Here is a 20,294-nt window from a genome sequence, read left to right on the forward strand (position 1 = left end):
CATTAAGCTTCTTCATTCTAGTATTTTCTAGAGAATTTTCTGCATGCAAATTGAGTGCCTTTCTGTGTTGATTCTTCCTCTACTTATAGATGAAGGAGCTCAAAGACTTGGAGTTCAAACAAAACTCTCCCATTTCAAAGTTATTTAATTCATATTTGTCCATCTGTTGGGGGAAAAAACCTAAATCTTTTCAATTTTTATGTGTGATCTAAAATAAATGGCTACCAAGCAATAACTATGTTATGGACACAAAAATTTCAACTAGCATAATAGAAACATATATAACCACACAAGAATATCAAACTTTCACATGAAAAACCCTCCGATACATGTACAGGGAAAAACCCTGGGGCTACTCCGGTAAATCCACTATATAAAATATAGAGATTACAACAATCAAGTTAATACCAAACTCAAGTTCACATTTCACAATAAATTGGAAGATACAATAATAAATCTTAAGAAGTAAATACAATCTCACCACAAAAACCAAGAAATAAGATCTTCCTCTAAACACTTTAACACTTTGTGGTTGTAGCACTAAAAACTCTTCCAAGAGAACTTTACCAGTTTATATTTGTGTGTGTAGCTTTAGCAAAGAAAAAATGTCTCATTTTTCTTTTTCACTCTCACTCAATATTTACGGACTCAAGCTCTATGGCTGAAGGCCCTCTTACAGTACTTCAATTACGGTCCAATAGTTCTCCACCTGTAACTTTCTTTACTTTTTTGTGCCTTTCTTTTGTAATCTTAGATGGGGAAATGTGAGTATGGGTCTTTTTGTTCAGTTGTATCTTTTCAGGGGAAAAAAAACGTATATAGAACACTAAAAATACCACAGAAATCATCAATAGAAAAATATTGATGGTTCAAAATTTATTTTGCCATCATGATGAAGGGGATAAGAGATGGGTAAAAAGATGAATTCCAATTAGTTTTTTTATTGGAAAGTGACGATCATACAAGCTGAGGGACTGGCTCAAAAATTGGTGGAATATTGTGTCTATAACACATGCGCACGCTGACATTGAAATGAAGATAAAAGTTTATCTTTTTTATTCTCTATATATATATATATATTTTTTTTTTTTTTTTTGTTACGCTGACATTGAAATGAAGATAAAAGTTTATCTTTTTTATTCTCTATATATATATATATATATATATTTTTTTTTTTTGATGAGTACCACCCAAACTAACATATTCCATTAATGTCGAACATACACTTAAAATTAGGTACTATTTCAGATACTCTTAAAGGTTACATCCTATTGACAGCATGGCTCAATGAGGAAAGGAATACGAGGAGTGGCAATTAAATACAAATCATTCTTTCTCCTACAGGTTCCCCCTAAACTCTCAGTCATATCAAGTTCTTCTGGTTTGACCTCATTTGGTAGTTTCCAATCAAAGTGGTACAACAATTGAGTAAGTGCAAGTTCAACAGTTGCAACACCAAATGTTATGCCTGGACACATCCGCCTTCCCGCCCCAAATGGAAGGAATTCAAAGTAATTCCCTTTAAAATCAGTAGAAGAACCATGAAACCTCTCTGGTTGAAAGCAATCAGCATTGACCCAATAATCTGGATCTCTCCCTAATGCCCACACATTAACAAGGACTTTAGTTTTAGTAAGGATGTCATATCCATTAATATTACATCTTTCCCTACATTCTCTTGCAATTAGGGTTGCAGGAGGATGTAATCGTAAACTTTCTTTGACTACTGATTTCACATAATCTAACTTTTGGATATCTGTATCTTCAATTTTCCTCTTTCCTTCCAAGAGCTTCCGCACTTCAGCTTGTGCCTTCTCCATTACCTTTGGGTTTCTTAGCAACTCTGACATTGTCCATTCTAAGGTTGTTGCTCCAGTCTCACCCCCAGCAAGGTAGATGTCCTAAAAAGAGATTTGAAGTAACTTCAATTTTTAAAAATCTTAATTGTAGTTGGAAAGGAAAAAAAAAAAAAAAGGCCTAAGCACTCGTATCAGTGCTTGATTGCTTGTATAATAGAAAAAACATCACATTTTAGCGAACTAAGCCCATAATTCACTTGTATCATGCCATGTAAAGTTGTGTAAAAATGCATTGTTGCTATAGTAATCATGTAAATTTACATCGATAATATTTTTTTTATGTTTCTGAATGATAAAAAAAAAAAAAGAGTGAATGGTAATTGTTGAGTGTGAAAAAAAAAAAAAAATTTAAAAAATCATGAAAAAAATTGATGCTCTTAATATATATTGAAAAAGTCTGTAAAGTCATACCAAAAGGATAGCTTTGATGTGTTTGGCTGTTAACTCAAAGTTGAGGTCACTCGACTTCTGAAGTTGTAGGAGCACATCAACGAGATCTCTTTTGCATGAAGGGGCATTGGTAATGCTAGTGGTTATCATATTCATCTTATGATCATCAATTATATCCTGAAGAATGTTGTCCCTCTTTCGGTGTAATCTCTTCAAGGTAGTCTTCATCCCATTGATTGAAGCAATAAATTTAAGTGAAGGGTACAAATCCGGCACATTAAAGCCTGAAGCAAGCTCCAATATCTTCTTCATCAGAGATATGAACTCATCTTGACCTTTGCACTTTTCCCCAAATGCTGCCCTTGAAATTACACTATTTGTCATGGAGAATAAATTCTTGCTGAGATTTACGGGAAACCCGTTGGACGAAGAAATAGTTTCAATAAGATTCCATACCTCTTCTTCTCTTATTGATCTAAATGACTGGACTCGCTGAGCATTTAGGAGTTCCGAAACACAAATTTTTCTCATTTGTCTCCAGTAATCGCCATATTTAGAGACAAGAATGCCTGAATAATCATATGAGACAAATTCACTCACAAAAAAGTCAGGTCTTTGCGCAAAACAAAGTTCATGTGTTTTCAATACCTCTCTAGCTGCTTCTGGTGATGAAATGATCAAGGCCGAAACCTGACCCAACTGTAGCTGCATAACAGGTCCATGTTTCTTTGCTAAATCTCTCAAGGAAGAATGAGGCAGTGATCCTGAGCCAATCAATTGATGCAAATTCCCTATAAGAGGAAGTTTCCACGGCCCTGGTGGTGACTTCAGGATGGCACCTCGGGCCTTATTATATCTTTTCCAATATGCCACCACCAAAAGGAAGAAGAAACAAGTAAGAAGTGAAGTAAAAGATGGCAACTGGAACATCATGGACATTGAAGAAGCTCTTATTGTAAGCCTCAGGATTTTTATCCAAAGTTCTCCTTTCTTACATAGTTGTGAACTCTAGGTAGGTTTTTGGGGAATCTAAGTACTCGTTTTGATAGAAATATTATACAAAAGTTTGTAAGCATTTAATAATGTCATCCAAGAATCATTGGCATTTTAAAAGTGATTTCATATCATATAACGTCCAAGTGACAAACAAGAAATCGATTTCATATTACAAATAAGTCAATGCTTTGGTTGCATAATTGTGGTCGATTTATCTTGAGGGTCGACTAAGCGTGCATTTAGATACAACTTATTTTGCTGACAATTGAAAACTTATTACAGAAAACACTGTAACAAAATATTTTTATTGCTGTAAATTACTATTCACGCGTTTTTATCACTTGGCTGGTCCATAAACAGTGCCATGGACTAGCAAAAAAAAAATGCAACCTATGCAAACGCAAACGCAGCTGCTACACAAATGCGCCCTAACTAGTCATCTTTTCTACAAGTTGGAGTAATACAACAAACAAGGAACATTTGATAATGATTTTATATATCATGACATGTGGGGTGGGAAACAAGTACTAATATTTTTTGCTACAAGAGACAAAAAAAGCATTTTATATATCATGACATGTGGGGTGGGAAACGAGTACTAATATTTTTTGCTACAAGAGGAAAAAAAAAACATTTTATGTATCATGACATGTGGGGTGGGAAACGAGTACTAATATTTTTCGCTACAAAAAAAAAAAAAAGGAAAAAAAGAAAAAAAAGGAAAAAAAGAAAAAGAAGAAGAAGAAGAAGAAGTTATATCATATATCATAACATGTGGGAATCGAGTACGTATAATATAACAAAAATAGCCAAAGCTGAGCTGCTTGTCACGGTTTACAAATATCCATTATCATACTCCTAAAATGAAGACCTATATTGAAGGTTGTATTGAGGTTTATTGCCAACTGGTATAGCATATGTGGAGCAACAAATTTCGGTCCCTAGGGTGACTTTGAATCTCTGATGAAAATAAAAACGTACCGACTAGAAAAATGACAACACTGAAGAGCAATGTTTGCTTTGAACTGGAATATTTATGGCCATTACTTCGTACAATTAACATAAATTTTATAATTGTTAAAATTGATGAGACATAGTTGTTATACCATGTTAGAGTTTCTACTAGAATTAAGAGAAGATGGATGGAAGCATTCACATGTTCCACCTAACATTCTACATCCATAGTAGAAAATCAAAAAGGCAAAAACCATAAAGCAAAAAAATAGTAAATTATCCTTGTCAATGTCTTTTGATAGATTGACAAAAAATTGTTTTGTGTAATTCAAAACCTTAAGAATAGTACTAATAAATCAATGTCTATATCATTTCCTCAACATGCGCTTTAAGATTGAGCCACCATTTTTGCTTCTTGAAAAGCACCACAGAAGTGTGCCTGATGCATGCTTCAGTAACCATGAAAGAAAGAAGAGCACAATTTTGTTTGTTTTTTTGTTTTTTTTTATAAACAACTTTGTTAAGTTAACGTTAATTATATAATTATTTTTTTATAGAATTTTTCTATTTTAACTTGGTCCACTGGAAACAATTCTTAGCTCCGCCACCATAGGGAGTACAAGATGATGGAGTGTCTACACATGTTACAAAGTCCATATTAATATATTATTGAAATTTCAATCACAGATTACCACCAATCACATTTCCACACAAGATTTTCCTACAGTTCTCTCGTGGCTTCGACTTCAAGATGGCATATCCACAAGGGAAGTCTAGGAATATGCCATCTTGAAGATGGCGATAGATTTTCCTACCTCGCACACCTATCGCCAATCTGTGGCTCCAACTTCAAGATTAGCACCAATATTGACTCGCTGTAGCTGGATTGAAGATATGATTCTACTTTGGGTCGCAAGTCATAGGGATTGGATTGAAGAGAGACAGAGAGCTAAAAAAAAAGGTGGACGGTGGCATTATTTCCAAAATAGTCACCACCTATTTGTTGAAAACATTTTAAAGAACGCTTTCAATTATGGTGTTTGCAATTTTTTAGATGAGTTTCCAAAAATTTCAACCAAACAAGTTTTAAGTGGGACTCACCACATTTTTATCAAGGTGATCAAAATTAGAGGTTAGTTTAGAATATAATTTTTTGTGTGTGTATATATATATATATATATTTTAAGTGGGACTCACCACATTTTTATCAAGGTGATCAAAATTAGAGGTTAGTTTAGAATATAATTTTTTGTGTGTGTATATATATATATATATATATATGATTTTTTTGCAAGCCAAGTGGTCCTGTAGCAGTCCTAAATGGAAAAATGGTATAGGATAGAAAAAATAGAGGGGATGAAAAAGTAAAAGGATGGTAGCAGCGGCACCAAGTTGAAGGCAAGGGGTTCACATAATTAAACACCCTAACCTTGAAGAATTTTTATTTTTATTTTTATTTTTAATATATAGTATTTTGAAAATATTTTGATTTGTCTATCCTCTATGGCTATGGCCATCCTAAAAGAAGGAAAAATAAAATAAAATTGAGCATCTGTATAAAGGGGACAAGCTCAGTGGCGGGCTCATCGAGTTTGATCATCTGTCTTAAGGGGACAAGCTCAAAAATTGTTGGAATATTGTATCTATAACACACAAATTGACATTAATTCAAATGCAGATATATAAAGGATATCTTGTTTATTTTGTTAACACTCATTTTTGAACCATACCACCCAAACTAACATATTCCAATATCGTCGAACAGACACTTAAGATTGGGTACCATTTCTGATACACATAATTATTGGTAGCATCCAGTGTTGAAAGGATTACCCTTCCTCAGTCAGTGGCAGAAGTGGAGGCAGCAGCAGCTCGACGGGCCATTGTCCTTGCTAAGGAGCTGAATCTGAGCTCCATTACTTTGGAAGGTGATTCAGAGATCTTTACCCGTGCCCTTCAGGATGCAGAGCAATCCTTTGCTACCTTTGGTAACCTTACTGACGAAATAAGATTCCATGCAAACTCTTTTCTTAATTGTAATTTCTCTTATGTTAAGCGAAAAGGGAACTCTATAGCTCACAGTCTTGCTAGACATGCTAAACATGTTAGCGGCTTAGTTGTTTGGAGGGAGGATGTTCCCCCTCCCATTGTTTCTGTTCTTTTAGCCGACTCAGGCTGAGTTTTTTTTTATTTGAATAAAATTCAGTTTCCTTCTCAAAAAAAAAAAAAAAATAATTATTACATCCTACTGACTACGTGCATCAATAAGGAAAGGAACACGAGTAGTGGCAATTAAATACAAATCATTCTGTCTCCTACACGTTGATCCAAGATTCTCAGTCATGTCAAGTTCTTCTGGTTTGATCTCATTCGGTAGTTTCCAGTCAAAGTGATACAACAATTGAGCAAGTGCAAGTTCAACGGTTGCAATACCAAATGATATGCCTGGACACATCCTCCTTCCTGCCCCAAAAGGAAGGAATTCAAAATCAGTCCCTTTAAAATCAACAGAAGAACCATGGAACCTCTCTGGCTGAAAGCAGTCAGCATTGACCCAATAATCTGGATCTCTTCCTAATGCCCACGCATTAACAAGGACTTTGGTTTTAGTAGGGATGTCATATCCATTAATATTACATCTTTCCCTACATTCTTTTGCAATTAAGGTTGCAGGAGGATGCAATCGTAAAGTTTCTTTGACAATTGATTTCACATAATCTAACTTTTGGATGTCTGTATCTTCAATTTTCCTCTTTCCTTCTAAGACCTTGCGCACTTCAGCTTATTACCTTTGGGTTTCGAAGCAACTCTGACATTGTCCATTCTAAGGTTGTTCCTCCAGTGTCACCCCCAGCAAAGTAGATGTCCTAAAAAAACATTTTAATTAATATTGATTTATATAAATATTAATGGTAGTGGAAAAAAAAGAAACCTTAGTATTGCCAAAGTCTGAAGTCATACCGAAGTGACAGCTTTGATGTGTTTGGTAGTCACCTCAAATTTGAGGTCACTCGACTTCTGAAGTTTTAGGAGCACATCAACAAGATCTTTTTTGCATGAGGAGTCATTGGTAATGCTAGTGGTTTTCATATTCATCATCATATGATCATCAATTATATCCTGAAGAATCTTGTCCTTCTTTCGATGTAATCTCTTCAAGGCAGTCTTCATCCCATTGATTGAAGCAATAAATTTAAGTGAAGGGTACAAATCCGGCACATTAAAACCTGAAGCAAGCTTATTTATCTCCTTATTCAGAGATATGAACTCATCTTGACCTTTGCACTTTTCTCCAAATGCTGCCCTTTAAATTACACTATTTGTAATGGTGAATAAATTTTTGCTGAGATTTACGGGAAGCCCATTGGACAAAGAAATAGTTTCAATAAGATTCCATACCTCTTCTTCTCTTATTGATCTAAAAGACTGGACTCGCTTAGCACTTAGGAGTTCCAAAACACAAAATTTTCTAATTTGTCTCCAGTAATCGCCATAGGTAGAGACAAGAATGCCTGAATAATCATATGAGAGAAATTCACTCACAAAAAAGTCAGGCCTTTGCGCAAAACAAAGTTCATGTGTTTTCAATACCTCTCTAGCTGCTTCTGGTGATGAAATGATTAAGGCCGAAACCCCACCCAATTGTAGCTGCATAACAGGTCCGTGTTTCTTTGCTAAATCTCTCAAGGAAGAATGAGGTGGTGATCCTGAGCCAATCAACTGATGCAAGTTCCCTATAAGAGGAAGCTTCCTTGGCCCTCGTGGCGACTTCAGGATTGCACCTCGGGCTTTATATCTCTTCCAATATGCCACCACCAAAAGGAAGAAGAAACAAGTGAGGAGTGAAGTAAAAGATGGCAACCGGAATATTATGAACATTATGGAAATTGTAAGTCTCAGGATTTCTATCCAAAGTTCTCCTTTCTTACGAAGTAGTGAACTCTAGATAGGTTTCTGGTGAAATTTAAGTACTCTTTTTATAGAAATATCATGCAAAAGTTTGAAAGCATCTAATAATGTCCTCCAAGAATCATTGGCATTTTAAAAGCGATTTCATATCATATAACGTGCAAGTGACAAACAAGAAATCAATTCAATATAGCATTGACGTGCAATATATCAGTTATTTATCAGTGTGAGGAATTAGTTTAAATCAGAAAATAAATAAGTCAATGCTTTCGTTGCATAATTGTGGCCAATTTATCTTGAGGGTTGACTAACTAATTATCTTTTTCTGCAAGTTAAGAGTAATACAACAAGCAAATAACATTTGATAATGATTTCATAGGAAAATTATTGAATACTCCGGGAACACCATAAATGTGTATTCTTCCCTCTCATATGAATTGTGGGTCACACAATAAATTTAATTAGTGGGACTTATAGTTATGTGAAAGAAGGGAATATGTATTTATAATACTCTGGGAGTACCCAATAATTACCAAAAATATATGAGAAATGAGTACTTAAATTAAGGAAAAAATAGCCAAAGCTGAACTGCTTGACAAAGTTTTTAAATATTGGAGAGTGAATTGCGGTATATTACCAAATGGTATGTGGAGCAACAAATTTCGGTCCCTCGCACTACAAAAAACGCGGGCTATAGCCGCGTTTTTTAGCTGCGTTTACAAAAAAACGCGGCTATAGCTAACCTATAGCTGCGTTTCTTAGAAACGCAGCTAAAGCCTCTAGCTATAGCTGCGTTTATCAAAAACGCGGCTAAAGCCTCCAGCTATAGCTGTGTTTTTTCAAAAACGCGGCCATAGCTAACCTATAGCTGCGTTTTTCAAACGCGGCTATAAGCCCAGTAGAATAAAATTTTTTTAGGGTGACCTATAGCTGCGGTTTTTAAAAACGCCGCTATATGTAACAACCAGAAAACAAAAAAAATTTTTCCTTTAGCTTCCCACGTGCCCTCCCCTTTCCCACCTACATCTCCACCTACCCCCACTTTCTTCTTTTCTTTCTTATCTCTTTCTTTCTTTTTCCTTTATTCATTCTTCCCTCACACTCTTCTTCTACCGTAGCTCTTCAGGTTCTTTCTTTCCTTTTTTTTTTTTTTTTTTTTTTTTTTTTTTTTTTTTTTTTTTTTTTTCTTCATAGTTGGGTAATTTTTTTTTTTCCTTCTTCTTTCTTCGTTCTTCACATCTGTGTAACCCTTTTTTTTTTTTTTTTCCTTTTTCTTTCTCCTTCCTCACATTTGGGTAACTCTTTTTTTTTTTTTTTTCTTTTTCTGCCTTCTTCTTGTCTTGGTAACTCTATTTTTTTTTTTTTTTTTTGTTTTCTTTGTTTCTTTGGAGCTGCTACTACTTTTTTCTTTCTTTCTTTTTTTCTTCATCTCAAGCACACTGATTTGTCAGTAGATCTAGTTTTTTTTTTGTTAGCTTATGTATAGTTAGTAAGAAAATGGAGGAGATGCTGAAAATGTTAAATGAAGTGGATATTTTAGCAATATTTGATTTTGAATTTTTTGGATCTGAGCTTGAATTTGTGCTACTGTGTTGCTAATATTGTGATTATGTTTAAATGGGTATGTTTTTAAATTTTGGGTACGTTGTGTATGATTTTGATTTTTCTGGGTGTGTTTGCATTGTGAGTATGTTGTATTTGATTTTGAATTTTTGGGTGTTTTTGTATTGTGAGAATGTTGTATTTGATTTTGAATTTTTTTAATTTGCGTTTGATTTTGAATTTTTTGGATTTGCGTTTCATTTTAAATTTTTTTATTTGAATTTCGAATTTTGAATTTTCTGGAAAAAAAAACCCAAAAATATTTTTTTGTTTTCTTGAAAAAAAAAAACCCAAAATTTTTTTTTTTTTTGTTTTCTGGAAAAAAAAAAACAAAAAATATTTTTTTTTGTTAATAAAAAACCTATAGCCGCGTTTTTAAAAACGCGGCTATAGCTCCGCACACTTTGTTAGCTGGGATATAGCCGTGTTTTTTAAAAACACGGCTAAAGGCCAGAATCCTAGAGCCGCGGTTAAAAACGCGGCTATAGGCCTGTTGCTGCGGTGCTTAGGCCGGGTTTGCAAACGCGGCTAAGGAAACGCAGCTCTAATCCTATAGCCGCGTTTTTGGGTCTATAGCCGCGTTTTTGAAACGCGGCTATAGACCCCTTTTTTGTAGTGTCGTGTGACTCTGAATCTATTTCGAAATTAAAAAAAAAAAAAAAACATACTAACTAAGCAAATGAAAACATTGAAGAGTAACTTTAGGTTCTAAAGCCATGTTTACTTTCAACTAGAATCCTTATGACCATTCTTCTAAAAAAAAGAAAAGAAAAGAACCCTTGTGACCATTATTTCACACAAATTTTTTTTTTGGAGAGAAAAGAAATTGTTATTTTGCACAATTAACATAAATTAAATATTAAAATTGATGAGCCATGGTTGTTCTACCATCTTAAAATATCTATTGGGATTGAGAGAATATACATAAATTAGAGAATTTGAAAGTGCACATGAATACATGTCTTCCGTCTGAAGAAGTACGTTTTTACATTGACAGCAAAACTTAAGCAAGTTGCTTGTAAAAATAAGTAAAATACTTACTTCAATCAAAATGATGCTTTGACAAAGCGAACCACCGCTTAAGTTGTAATCACACATTTTTAAGAATAATATAGATATGATGCATAGTCGTCGTACGTCCGCACATTACATTATGGGAAGATGCAAAGTTCTCAAGCAGTAAGCTTACACATGTAGGATAGGCTGCAGCACAATGCACATACACTATTCACTTCTATTATTCACATGAAGTCCTTTCCCCTCTTTGATTAAATTCCTTTCCTCCCATTCTGCTGGTTTAGTTATTACCACCATCACTGGATGATTCAGAGTATTCACACTGGTCTGTGCAATTTTTTTTTGTCTATTTTAGCACATAAAAATCTAATTTTTTTTATTTATTTTACATTCTTACTTTTTAAAAAATCTCATATCAAATTATCTATTTGACAATACATTTTATTAAAATATCAATTTTTCTTAAATTTTTTAATTGTTTCACTTTCTTCGCACACAATTATCATTTACCTTCTTTCTTCATCCTCAAGATACATAAAGAAAAAATAAAAAACTAAATACAAAATGATGAATAATATCAATACAGTTACTGTAACAAACTTGTGAATTTACACAATTATACATAAACTAATTTAACTCTTTTTTAGGCAAAATTGTGTAAATTCTATGTCATCTTTTTCTATTATAGAATGACTAATATGAATGCTCTTATCACATGTGATATGTGAATCTCAATATAACATGCGTCCTTGTACTATTCTTCTCTTAAACAATTTCATGCCTTTACGTTAAACCTCACTTTGTTAAGTAAATTTATAAATATGTTGCGGTTAAATATAATTTCAGGCTCTGAGCATCAAGTAAGAAATCATGATTTGTTCCTTAGAGCTATGTGTCCCTGAGTTCACCGGTATTGATATGATGTGGCTAATTCAAGACTAAAAATTTACTAATTAAGTGGAGAATAACCCTGAACCTGACTTGTAAATAGCCAGTTTACCTGCATTGCAATTTTTAATGAGTTTATCGGCTTAACTTTCTCTTATCTTTTCCCCCACCCCTACATTTTTGTATATTCTAGTCATATATTTGTGTGTCTGCCGCAAGGGAATAGTTATAGTTGAACACATGCATAGCGATTTAGTTGCTGCGGGTATCACCGTCATATGCATCGTTTAGGCTCTGATAAAAGCTGACTTAATAAAAGCAACTGAAATTAATTTGGACTAACGTTTAGTTTAGTTAATTTGGTTAACCGCAATCTTGATTTCTTTCTTTTAAACCCCAGCCTTTAAAAGAATCCTCTTCATTTCAAAGGATACGGATGGTCCCTAATAATTATTCTATCTTTTTTATTGCAGGCAAAAAAACCCAACGAAAAACTAGCGCTGCACTCCTCTATCTCTCTCAGTACGTGCACCCAGACAAACCTGAAAAGTGTGCAAAAGCCTTAACTTCACTGTTCACACTTCACAATCACACCCCTCAAATACTAAACTCCTTATTTAAGGTAGAACTTCACATAAAACTCCTTATTTAATGTAGAACTTCAGTATATATAAAGGATCCTTATACTATCATTTGCACTTGGACAACAATTCTTGCTAGAAGGGCTGGTACCATAATCAAAAACCAAAGAAAACCAAACATGAATTTCTAAATAAAAAATATCTTTATTTTTTCCAGATAAAATAACTTTTATGTTTGTAATTAGTTGTTACCAAGCCATGGTGGTTTTGAGAGCTAGGGAATAGTTGGGCCCACAGCGTTTCGGCCGCTGCTGGTATCACCGTCATGTGCACCGGTAAGGCTCAGATAAAAGCGGTCTTATAATATTCACAACTGGAATTTGGATAATGATTTAGATAATTTAGATGAGCTCATAGCATAATCAACCCAATAAAACTGATTCAATATCAAACAAAGAGAGTTACCACATTTCAACATAAAAACAGAAAAAAAAAAAAAAAAAAAAAAAAAAACTGCAAATTAGACCTCACATACCTTAACCTCAAGCACTAGTTCATGACACCAAAACTTGCACATTTAACAAACCAACGAAAACCAAACATGATATTTAAATAATGACAACTTTTATTTTTTTTGCATGAAAGCAGATCGATTTCCTGGAATGGAAGAAGCTCTACGACCACTTAGAAATTATCAATCTATCGTGGTAGTGAAAGCCAGGGAATAGACCAATTGCGATTTGGCCAATGCAGGTCATCACTGGCGGTACCACCATTTGACGGGACAGTAGTTTGGACACGGCCACCATATAGAGCAAAAATGAGCATAGCAATAAGGATCAGGAGGAAAGTATACAATAGAACTCATAAATAGTATCAAAAAGTGTAATGAGACCTATAAATAGTAGTAAAAATAAATTAAATAATAAAAAATGCTCTCCTCTTCAGCCATAGCAAACATAACTTAAGTTATTCTTTATGGAGTTCAATTTATTGTTCAAATAAAGGATAAGAGTTGCCAGAAGGGTGAGTTTGGTTCAGCTTTTTGAAATTGGGCTTTTTGAAAAAGTGCAGTTTTCAAAAAATGCGGTTTTCAAAAAGTGCGATATGAAACTGGGCTTTTTAAAAAACTAAGTGTTTGGTAAAATCTGTTAAAAAATATTTTTTTGAAAAAGTTGAGTGTTTGGTTAGCACTTATAAAAGTGGCAGTTTGAGAAGTAAATTACCAAAAATGACCATGTATATATAAAGAGAATTCTTTGTTTTAATTACCCTCTTAATGCAAGTTATGGACACAATATTTGCACAAAAATTTCACAATAAAGTCTATATGACAAATTGTTAATGGTAGGAAAAAAATTGTCACTAACAGGTCTAGATGAAAACTAATAATAACTTACTATGTAAACTTTATTATGAAATTATTATAAAAAATCTATCAATAGTACTATTTTTTTTTTTAAAGAAAAATAGTACTAATTTAAAAGGTTTAAAGATATAATAAAATGTCACAATATTTTCACAATACTAATTTAAAATTAATCTTTGTAAAATAAAATTTTATTAACACTTATCTTTTAAATGATTTGTTCTAGGATTATACATATACCCACAATTTTTTCTCTACCACATACTCTATAGTATCACAATTGTGAAAAAAAAGTTATGAAATAATCTGTGTTCCTACTCCCTCTATTTTCTTCCACATTGCTTTACCGAAACCCAAAATTAACTCTTTTTCTTTTTTCTTTGACTTTTTTCTAATCCACTCATTCACTTCTTCCTTATTTTCCTTTTCTTTTACTTTCCTCCACACAACCCCCACCCCCCCCCCCGACACACACATACAAGTCTCCGTCTTTCTCTCGCCCCCTCTCTCTACCCCATATTTTCCATTTATCAAAAACTCTACGGAATTCAAAAGGTTTTTTTGAGATTAGATATGTAGGACGTAAATAAATTAAAAAAAAAAAAGGAGAAGAGAAGAAGAAGAAGAAGAAGAAGAAGAGATGCTGTGCTACAGTAGCATAGAGGAGTAAAAAAAACTATGGGCAATTTAGGAAAAAGAGAAACCACAAATGGTAATATTTTGTGTTGGAAATTTAGACCCCTTAAAACACAACCAGATTGAATAGCCTAGTTAATTAGCCAAGTTGTTACTTAGTCAATTTAAGCAATTCTAGGTTAAAACAATCAAACAATCATATCAAGAAAATATAGCAGCGGAATAATAAATAACACATGATATGATCACCCAGGAAAACCAAACTGGTAAAAAACCTGGGGAGGATTTTACCCATCTATCCTCAAGACAAACCTGAATTCACTATGAAAGAATCGAAGTTCATACAAAAGGACTTACAAGCTCCCCACTTGACTTCCTAATGCTACCTACCAGTAGAACTTACTGACACGATCCCGTGCAAGCTCCGAATCCACGGACTCTTCTTTCTTGAATTCTTCAATCAGCTACAAGCACCTACGCTTGATATTCTTTAAGTTCAATGGCGGCAACCTTGTTAATCATCAAGATGTAGAAAATATCTCTACCTTGAAAACCCTAAGTTTATGTGAAGGAAAGCTTCTCAAAGATCTCACAAGAGATTCACATAAACAGCAAATATGAGCAACAAAGACTTAGAGAGGTTTGGGTACAAAACCCTAAAAATAAAAGGAGGTACAAGAGGCACTCTAATCTCTCTAAAAAGCTCTAAAAAACGTGGCTTAGGGTTTCCTTTATATAGTGGGAGAAGTAGATCTGAAACCCTAATCCAAAATGGGCTTAAGTTGCTGTTTGGACTGACTTAAAATTCTACAGATACGATTTTCGATCGATCGAGCCTGTTCTTCGATTGATCGAACCAGGCAGAATATGAAGTCTTCTTCCTACAGCTTGTATGTTCTTGAATCTTGACTTGAATCACTTTGAGCATTGTCTAATAAAACCTATAGACTCTAAGATCTATATCTAGACAAGTTTGTGTTCACGATTTGCCAATTGTTCTAAACATTTAGAACCTAACATTTTGTTTTGAGAAAACATGTTTGTGTGTTTGGCAATTGTAGCTCAAAGCTGCCATTCCAAAACATAGAAATCCTTTCAGCTGAAAAATGCACTTTTGTGTAATGCACTTTCGAAAAATTTTACCAAACACACATTTTGAGTTTTGGGCTAGAAAATGCATGTTTTGGCCCCTTAAAAGTCAAACCAAATGGGTAATCAATATCATAAAGGACCTCTCTCCTAGTCCTAGCTCTCTTTGTTACATAACTGTATGTGTCTTCTAGTCCTAGCTCTTTGTCATAGAACTATATGTGGGTCCACACGCTCAAGACTTTTATTCTCCTTAGCTTCTGCACCTAACCTAGGAAAGGCGCTAAAAGAAGGGGTGTCTCTCCTAGTCCTAGCTCTCTTGTTACATAATTGTATGCGTCTCCTAGTCCTAGCTCTCTGTCACAGAACTGTGTGTGGGTCCACACACTTAAGACTTTTATTCTCTTCAACTTGTGCCCCTAGCCTAGGAAACAACGCTAAAATAAAGGGGTGGTAATAATAACCTCAGATTAGTATCCGGTGCAATTCACCTCATTTGCACCTCATCTCATACCTAATTCTCATTCCTAACTAGTAAGTTATTTTCAGACGTCCGAATCACGGATTGGATGATTGGCCTATATCCTCTCCACACCACATATTATAATATATATATTACTGTTACTGCTCATACGTAGCAAAGAGTGACTTTACACTGTAATACAAGAAAAATTATATCTTGTACATGATATTTATGTGCCAGGTTTCTCACATAGAGGCAGGTCCCATGTATTGTGAGACCCACTTGTGTGAGAGACTCAATATACTACCCTGTAATACAAGAGCTAGTATATGGTGTACTCGGCATATATGCTGGGTCACTCACACACTGGCAAGTCCCACAGTACATTTCGCTTGGCCAGGTAATGTGATTGGACATATGTTTGAGGATTGAGATCCCACACAATACCTAGTGTATTACACGGGTGCAATAATTTCAATCTCAACCATTACTTTAATCTAACGGATATAAATATGACACATCATATAACCACGTCATTGATCCGCGTGACACCACTTTCGCCTATTTCTTTACTCTTTTCTCTACGGGTCCGGCTTGTGTCCAGTAGCCAGTGGCCAGTGGCCACTAGACCCGTTAGGATATAGACATGTGTTTGTATTGCAATGTGTCCAGTGGCATTGACCACTGGACATAAGCTCCACTCTTTCTCTACACCCTTTAGCTTCCTCAAACTTCGAAAAACTCTCACCCTCTCTCTCTTCCATCAGATCTTTCTCTAGGACTCTGTGGACTCTACGGCTCAATCTCCATAGCTACAACTAGCAGCCACCATGATCCGCTCCACCAATTTCGATGGTGGTTCTGGTAAATTTCCTATGTCTCTCTAATTAGTACTTCAGCAATTTTTTTTTTTTTAAATGGTCGGGGGATCTTGTTGGTTGGATTTGTATTATTTGGAGAGTATTTGTTTTGATCTTATCTTAATTTTTTTGAATTGGTTTTGTTTGATTTTGCTGAAAAAATCCACCTTTGATACTATCAGTTATGATCCATAATTTGCTGAAAAATAGCCATTCATTTTTACTGATCTAGTGTTTTGGTTTCTTTCCTATAGCTCAATGGAGAGACCCACTCTTAGGTAAGACGTGTTCTCTGTTTTTATGTGCTGTATTATCTTTTTTTTCCTTTGTATTTTTTGGAATATGCTTTGATTATGCATCTGAAACACAAATCAATTTAACTAATGAAATATTGTAAGTTTTGCGTTTCTACTTTTGTAAATGTTGACAAAAAAAGTAAGGAGAAGGAGAAATGTTAAGACGTGTTCTCTGTTTTTATGTGTTGTATAATCTAATTTGTTCTTTGTAATTTTGGAATATGCTTTGAATATGCATCTAATACTTAAGATAGAAAGGGGCTAAATTATGAACTTTAATTCTAATTGGGCATTTTTATGTTAATACAAATACGGTACTAACTTATACAATAAAGCAGAAATTGGATTTAGATTTTTGCACAATTGAGCTTATGAACAAGAGTTTGTTTTATGCATTTTTTTTCCTCATTTATTGTGGCCAAAGGTTATATGGATTAATAACTATATATCTCTTGTTTTCTTGTTAACAGGACAAAATATTAGCCCTTGTTGCCAAAAGCTCAATATTTCTTGTCAGAAAATGTTTTGAAATATTCCATGAATTATATTGTTTTTGTGAGTTAAAAGATAGAAAACTTGTATTGATATGTTGAAAGAAAGTATTAAAAGAAAAAAAAATAAAAAAAAAAACAAAATTGGTCTGAATCCTGTAAGACAATCAAACGAAACAGAGAAAGACAACTCAGGAAAGAGCATAGCAACTAAGACACATTACATGATAGTGCTGCATAAAGAAAAGCTTGACATAAAAACTGCTAAGAATATGAAGTGTTGGTACTCTGCCAAGAAAATAGTAGCTCTATCAAAGATGGCCTTCAGTTGTAAGTGAACTTTTTCAAAGTAGAACCTGTGACAAGCATTCCATTATGTATTGAAGCCATATCTTGTTGTCAATAGGCTAATTTTCAGTATCATTGAAACATTGGATGTATTTTCTAATTTTGACTCTTAAGGTAGTTTCATTGTTCATTTACAAAAACTTTTACAAGGATTTAGAGTATAAACCAAGAAGAATGTAATAAAATTTAGTTGTTATTATTATTATTATTATTATTATTATATTGGTTTAACTACTAAAATGTAATTGATTGTGTGTCTTTATATTTCTAATTTCTTGTAATGTTTCAAATTGAACAATTTTGATGTTGCCTATACAGTAATGAATTGATGCAAGAGTTTGATTCAATAATGAACAAAAATTTATTGAAATGTATAATTTGATTACAAGGCTATTTGAACAAGAGCCCTAATTAAATACACAGTCATGGGCAATGATTTATTTCCCTCAATAAGAACCTAAAACTTGCATTCACATATTCTGTAAGGATGCAAGTTGAAGCCAAAGTGTAATGAATAAGATAATAGCCAAGCAAAATACTTCCATTCAAAACAATTTTTGAATCATACAAGTGGCTACTAAAGGTAAATGTTGAAGTTTATGTATCCCAAAGAAAAATATATTTCTACAATACTTCTTCGTAATGGTAGAACTTATGTGTGAACATGTGTCCTTCACTAACCTAAAACAATCTAAACTTAGCACTAATCCCTTTAGAAGATGCCTTTAGTCGCTCTTGGTGATCAAACAAAGAGTAGCATTCCTTTAATCATGTCATTAAACCTGACAAAAGAAAGAACAAAGTGTGATTTCAATGATAGACATAAATCAAAATTTCCAATTAACAGCAGGCACAAGTTAAGCCATAAGATCACTATCACTACTAAATATGTAATTTTGTTGAGGGTTTAGCTTTAGGAACTTCCATCTTAAGAACCCAACTAAGGGACCAATATTAAAGTGCACAAGTTGTTGTACACAACTCAATATATGAGGGATGAGTTGGGTTGGTTTTCACACATGTGATGAGTTGAGTATTTCTCAACCCAACAAGGTTGAGTCAAATTCAAAAAATCACCCAACTCAACCCATCCACACTCCTATATATATATATATATATATATAGCAATTAACAATTTTTAGCCAAATGCCAGCTGCATTTGTATTAGGTATTGCCGTATTGGTATTTCGATTTCTTTTCTGTTATTGTCATTGCCAGCATCTTTATGTTTTGATTTTTATTTGTGAGCATTAATTTTTAAATTTTCCGCTCAAATTTGTTAATCATTCCTTTTTGTGTCTATATTTAAAAATGATGTGGAAATACATTAAGAGAAATGATATGTTTACAACATTTTTACAACAGTTTCACAACAAATTATAAGTGGCAGGTTGTTACTGGTTATTATTATTAGGGCAAAAAAGTAATCTTAGTGTTAGGTTCAAATTTGAACCAGTAACAACTAATTACCTATGATTTGTTTTAAAAATGTTGTGGACGTAGCACCTCTTATACATTAATTGGTTGTTGCAACTTTAGTGCTAACCATACAAAATTCAAAAGTGTACATATGGAAAGTAATTAATGCATTACTAAATATTAATTATTATAAACATGACAACAAATTTAAAGCTATTGATAAGGGAAAAAGTTGGGGTCTTTAAAAAAAAAACTGAGATAGATACTCTAACCTAATTGAAATATATATATATATATATATGTGTGTGTGTGTGTGTGTATGCTTCTTTTGATGGTGGATTTGTATTCTTTTGAATTTTGCAATTGGCTTCAATGTCTAACTGCAATTTTCTTTTAAGGAAAAAAAAAAGGCTCTGTTTTCTTTGGAAATTTGGCTATAAACTTAGTTGTAGAATAAAGTACATATTTTTAAAATCTAATTGGTGAATTTTATGTTTTTTATGTTCTTAATTCACATGTCAAATTTCATGTCAATCATATGTAATTTACTATTCGATTTAAACTTATTTTTTATGTATAATTTTAGACTACAAAAACTTGAAAATTTAAAATTTTGATTGATAACATAACTATTGATTTTTGATCTTTTGGAAAGCATGAAGAATATAAGAAAAAAAAAATGTAATCTAATGATAAATTTGTCAAAATTTACATCCAATAAAAAAAATATTGAATAGAGTTGTAGTTTTAGGCTACAACCAAATTTGTTACCGAACTTTGTTCTTTCTCTTTTACTATTTAATGTATTTCATTTTTTACGATAAATTTGACAAAAACAATTAATGATCACAAGTGAGAATTAAATTTTAACATAATTATGTTGGTAAATAAATTCATTCATTTCATTCAACATTTAAACTAATGACTTCATGGTGCTTAAATATTTTTAGTAAAATTTGCTAAATCTGCTCACTTTTTTTTTTTTTGGTTCTTCAATTTATTAAGGGATCCTTTTGTAGATCAGAGCATTTTAATATTCTCTCTTTCTCTCTATGCGAGTATGTAACGTCTGTTTTTCTCTCTGTGATTGATTCGGCTAAGATATGGGATATTGAGATTGGGGGAAT

General features: G+C 33.3%; 1 protein-coding gene, 1 long non-coding RNA gene and 1 pseudogene across 2 annotated transcripts; 1 reads left to right on the plus strand and 2 right to left on the minus strand.

Moving 5' to 3' along the window:
* Positions 1-1,249: 1,249 nt before the first annotated feature.
* Positions 1,250-3,290, minus strand: LOC112034660 (desmethyl-deoxy-podophyllotoxin synthase). Its single transcript, XM_024067478.2, has 2 exons — positions 2,271-3,290; positions 1,250-1,901 (listed from the first exon to the last, which is right to left on the minus strand). Exons 1-2 carry the CDS (start codon positions 3,186-3,188, stop codon positions 1,269-1,271), a joined length of 1,551 nt encoding a protein of 516 aa, XP_023923246.1. The 5' UTR covers positions 3,189-3,290; the 3' UTR covers positions 1,250-1,268.
* A 3,109-nt stretch (positions 3,291-6,399) lies between these two features.
* On the minus strand, positions 6,400-8,141 carry LOC111993109 (cytochrome P450 71D10-like; annotated as a pseudogene).
* Positions 8,142-16,352: 8,211 nt separating this feature from the next.
* LOC136067369 (uncharacterized) lies at positions 16,353-17,979 on the plus strand. Its single transcript, XR_010628847.1, has 3 exons — positions 16,353-16,617; positions 16,868-16,891; positions 17,380-17,979. It is a non-coding gene; the product is annotated as an uncharacterized LOC136067369 (long non-coding RNA).
* Positions 17,980-20,294: the final 2,315 nt, after the last annotated feature.

Source organism: Quercus suber, unplaced genomic scaffold, assembly GCF_002906115.3.
Source record: "Quercus suber isolate HL8 unplaced genomic scaffold, Cork oak 2.0 scaffold_69, whole genome shotgun sequence".
Lineage (NCBI taxonomy): Eukaryota > Viridiplantae > Streptophyta > Magnoliopsida > Fagales > Fagaceae > Quercus > Quercus suber.

What these genes read in the sequence shown, in the direction of transcription:
- LOC112034660 (XM_024067478.2), bottom strand. Translation starts at nt 3,188, where the DNA reads ATGTCCATGATGTTCCAGTTGCCATCTTTTACTTCACTTCTTACTTGT. An exon ending in ACATCAAAGCTATCCTTTTG is followed by an intron (nt 1,902 to 2,270) that starts GTATGACTTTAC and finishes ATCTCTTTTTAG; the next exon opens with GACATCTACCTTGCTGGGGG.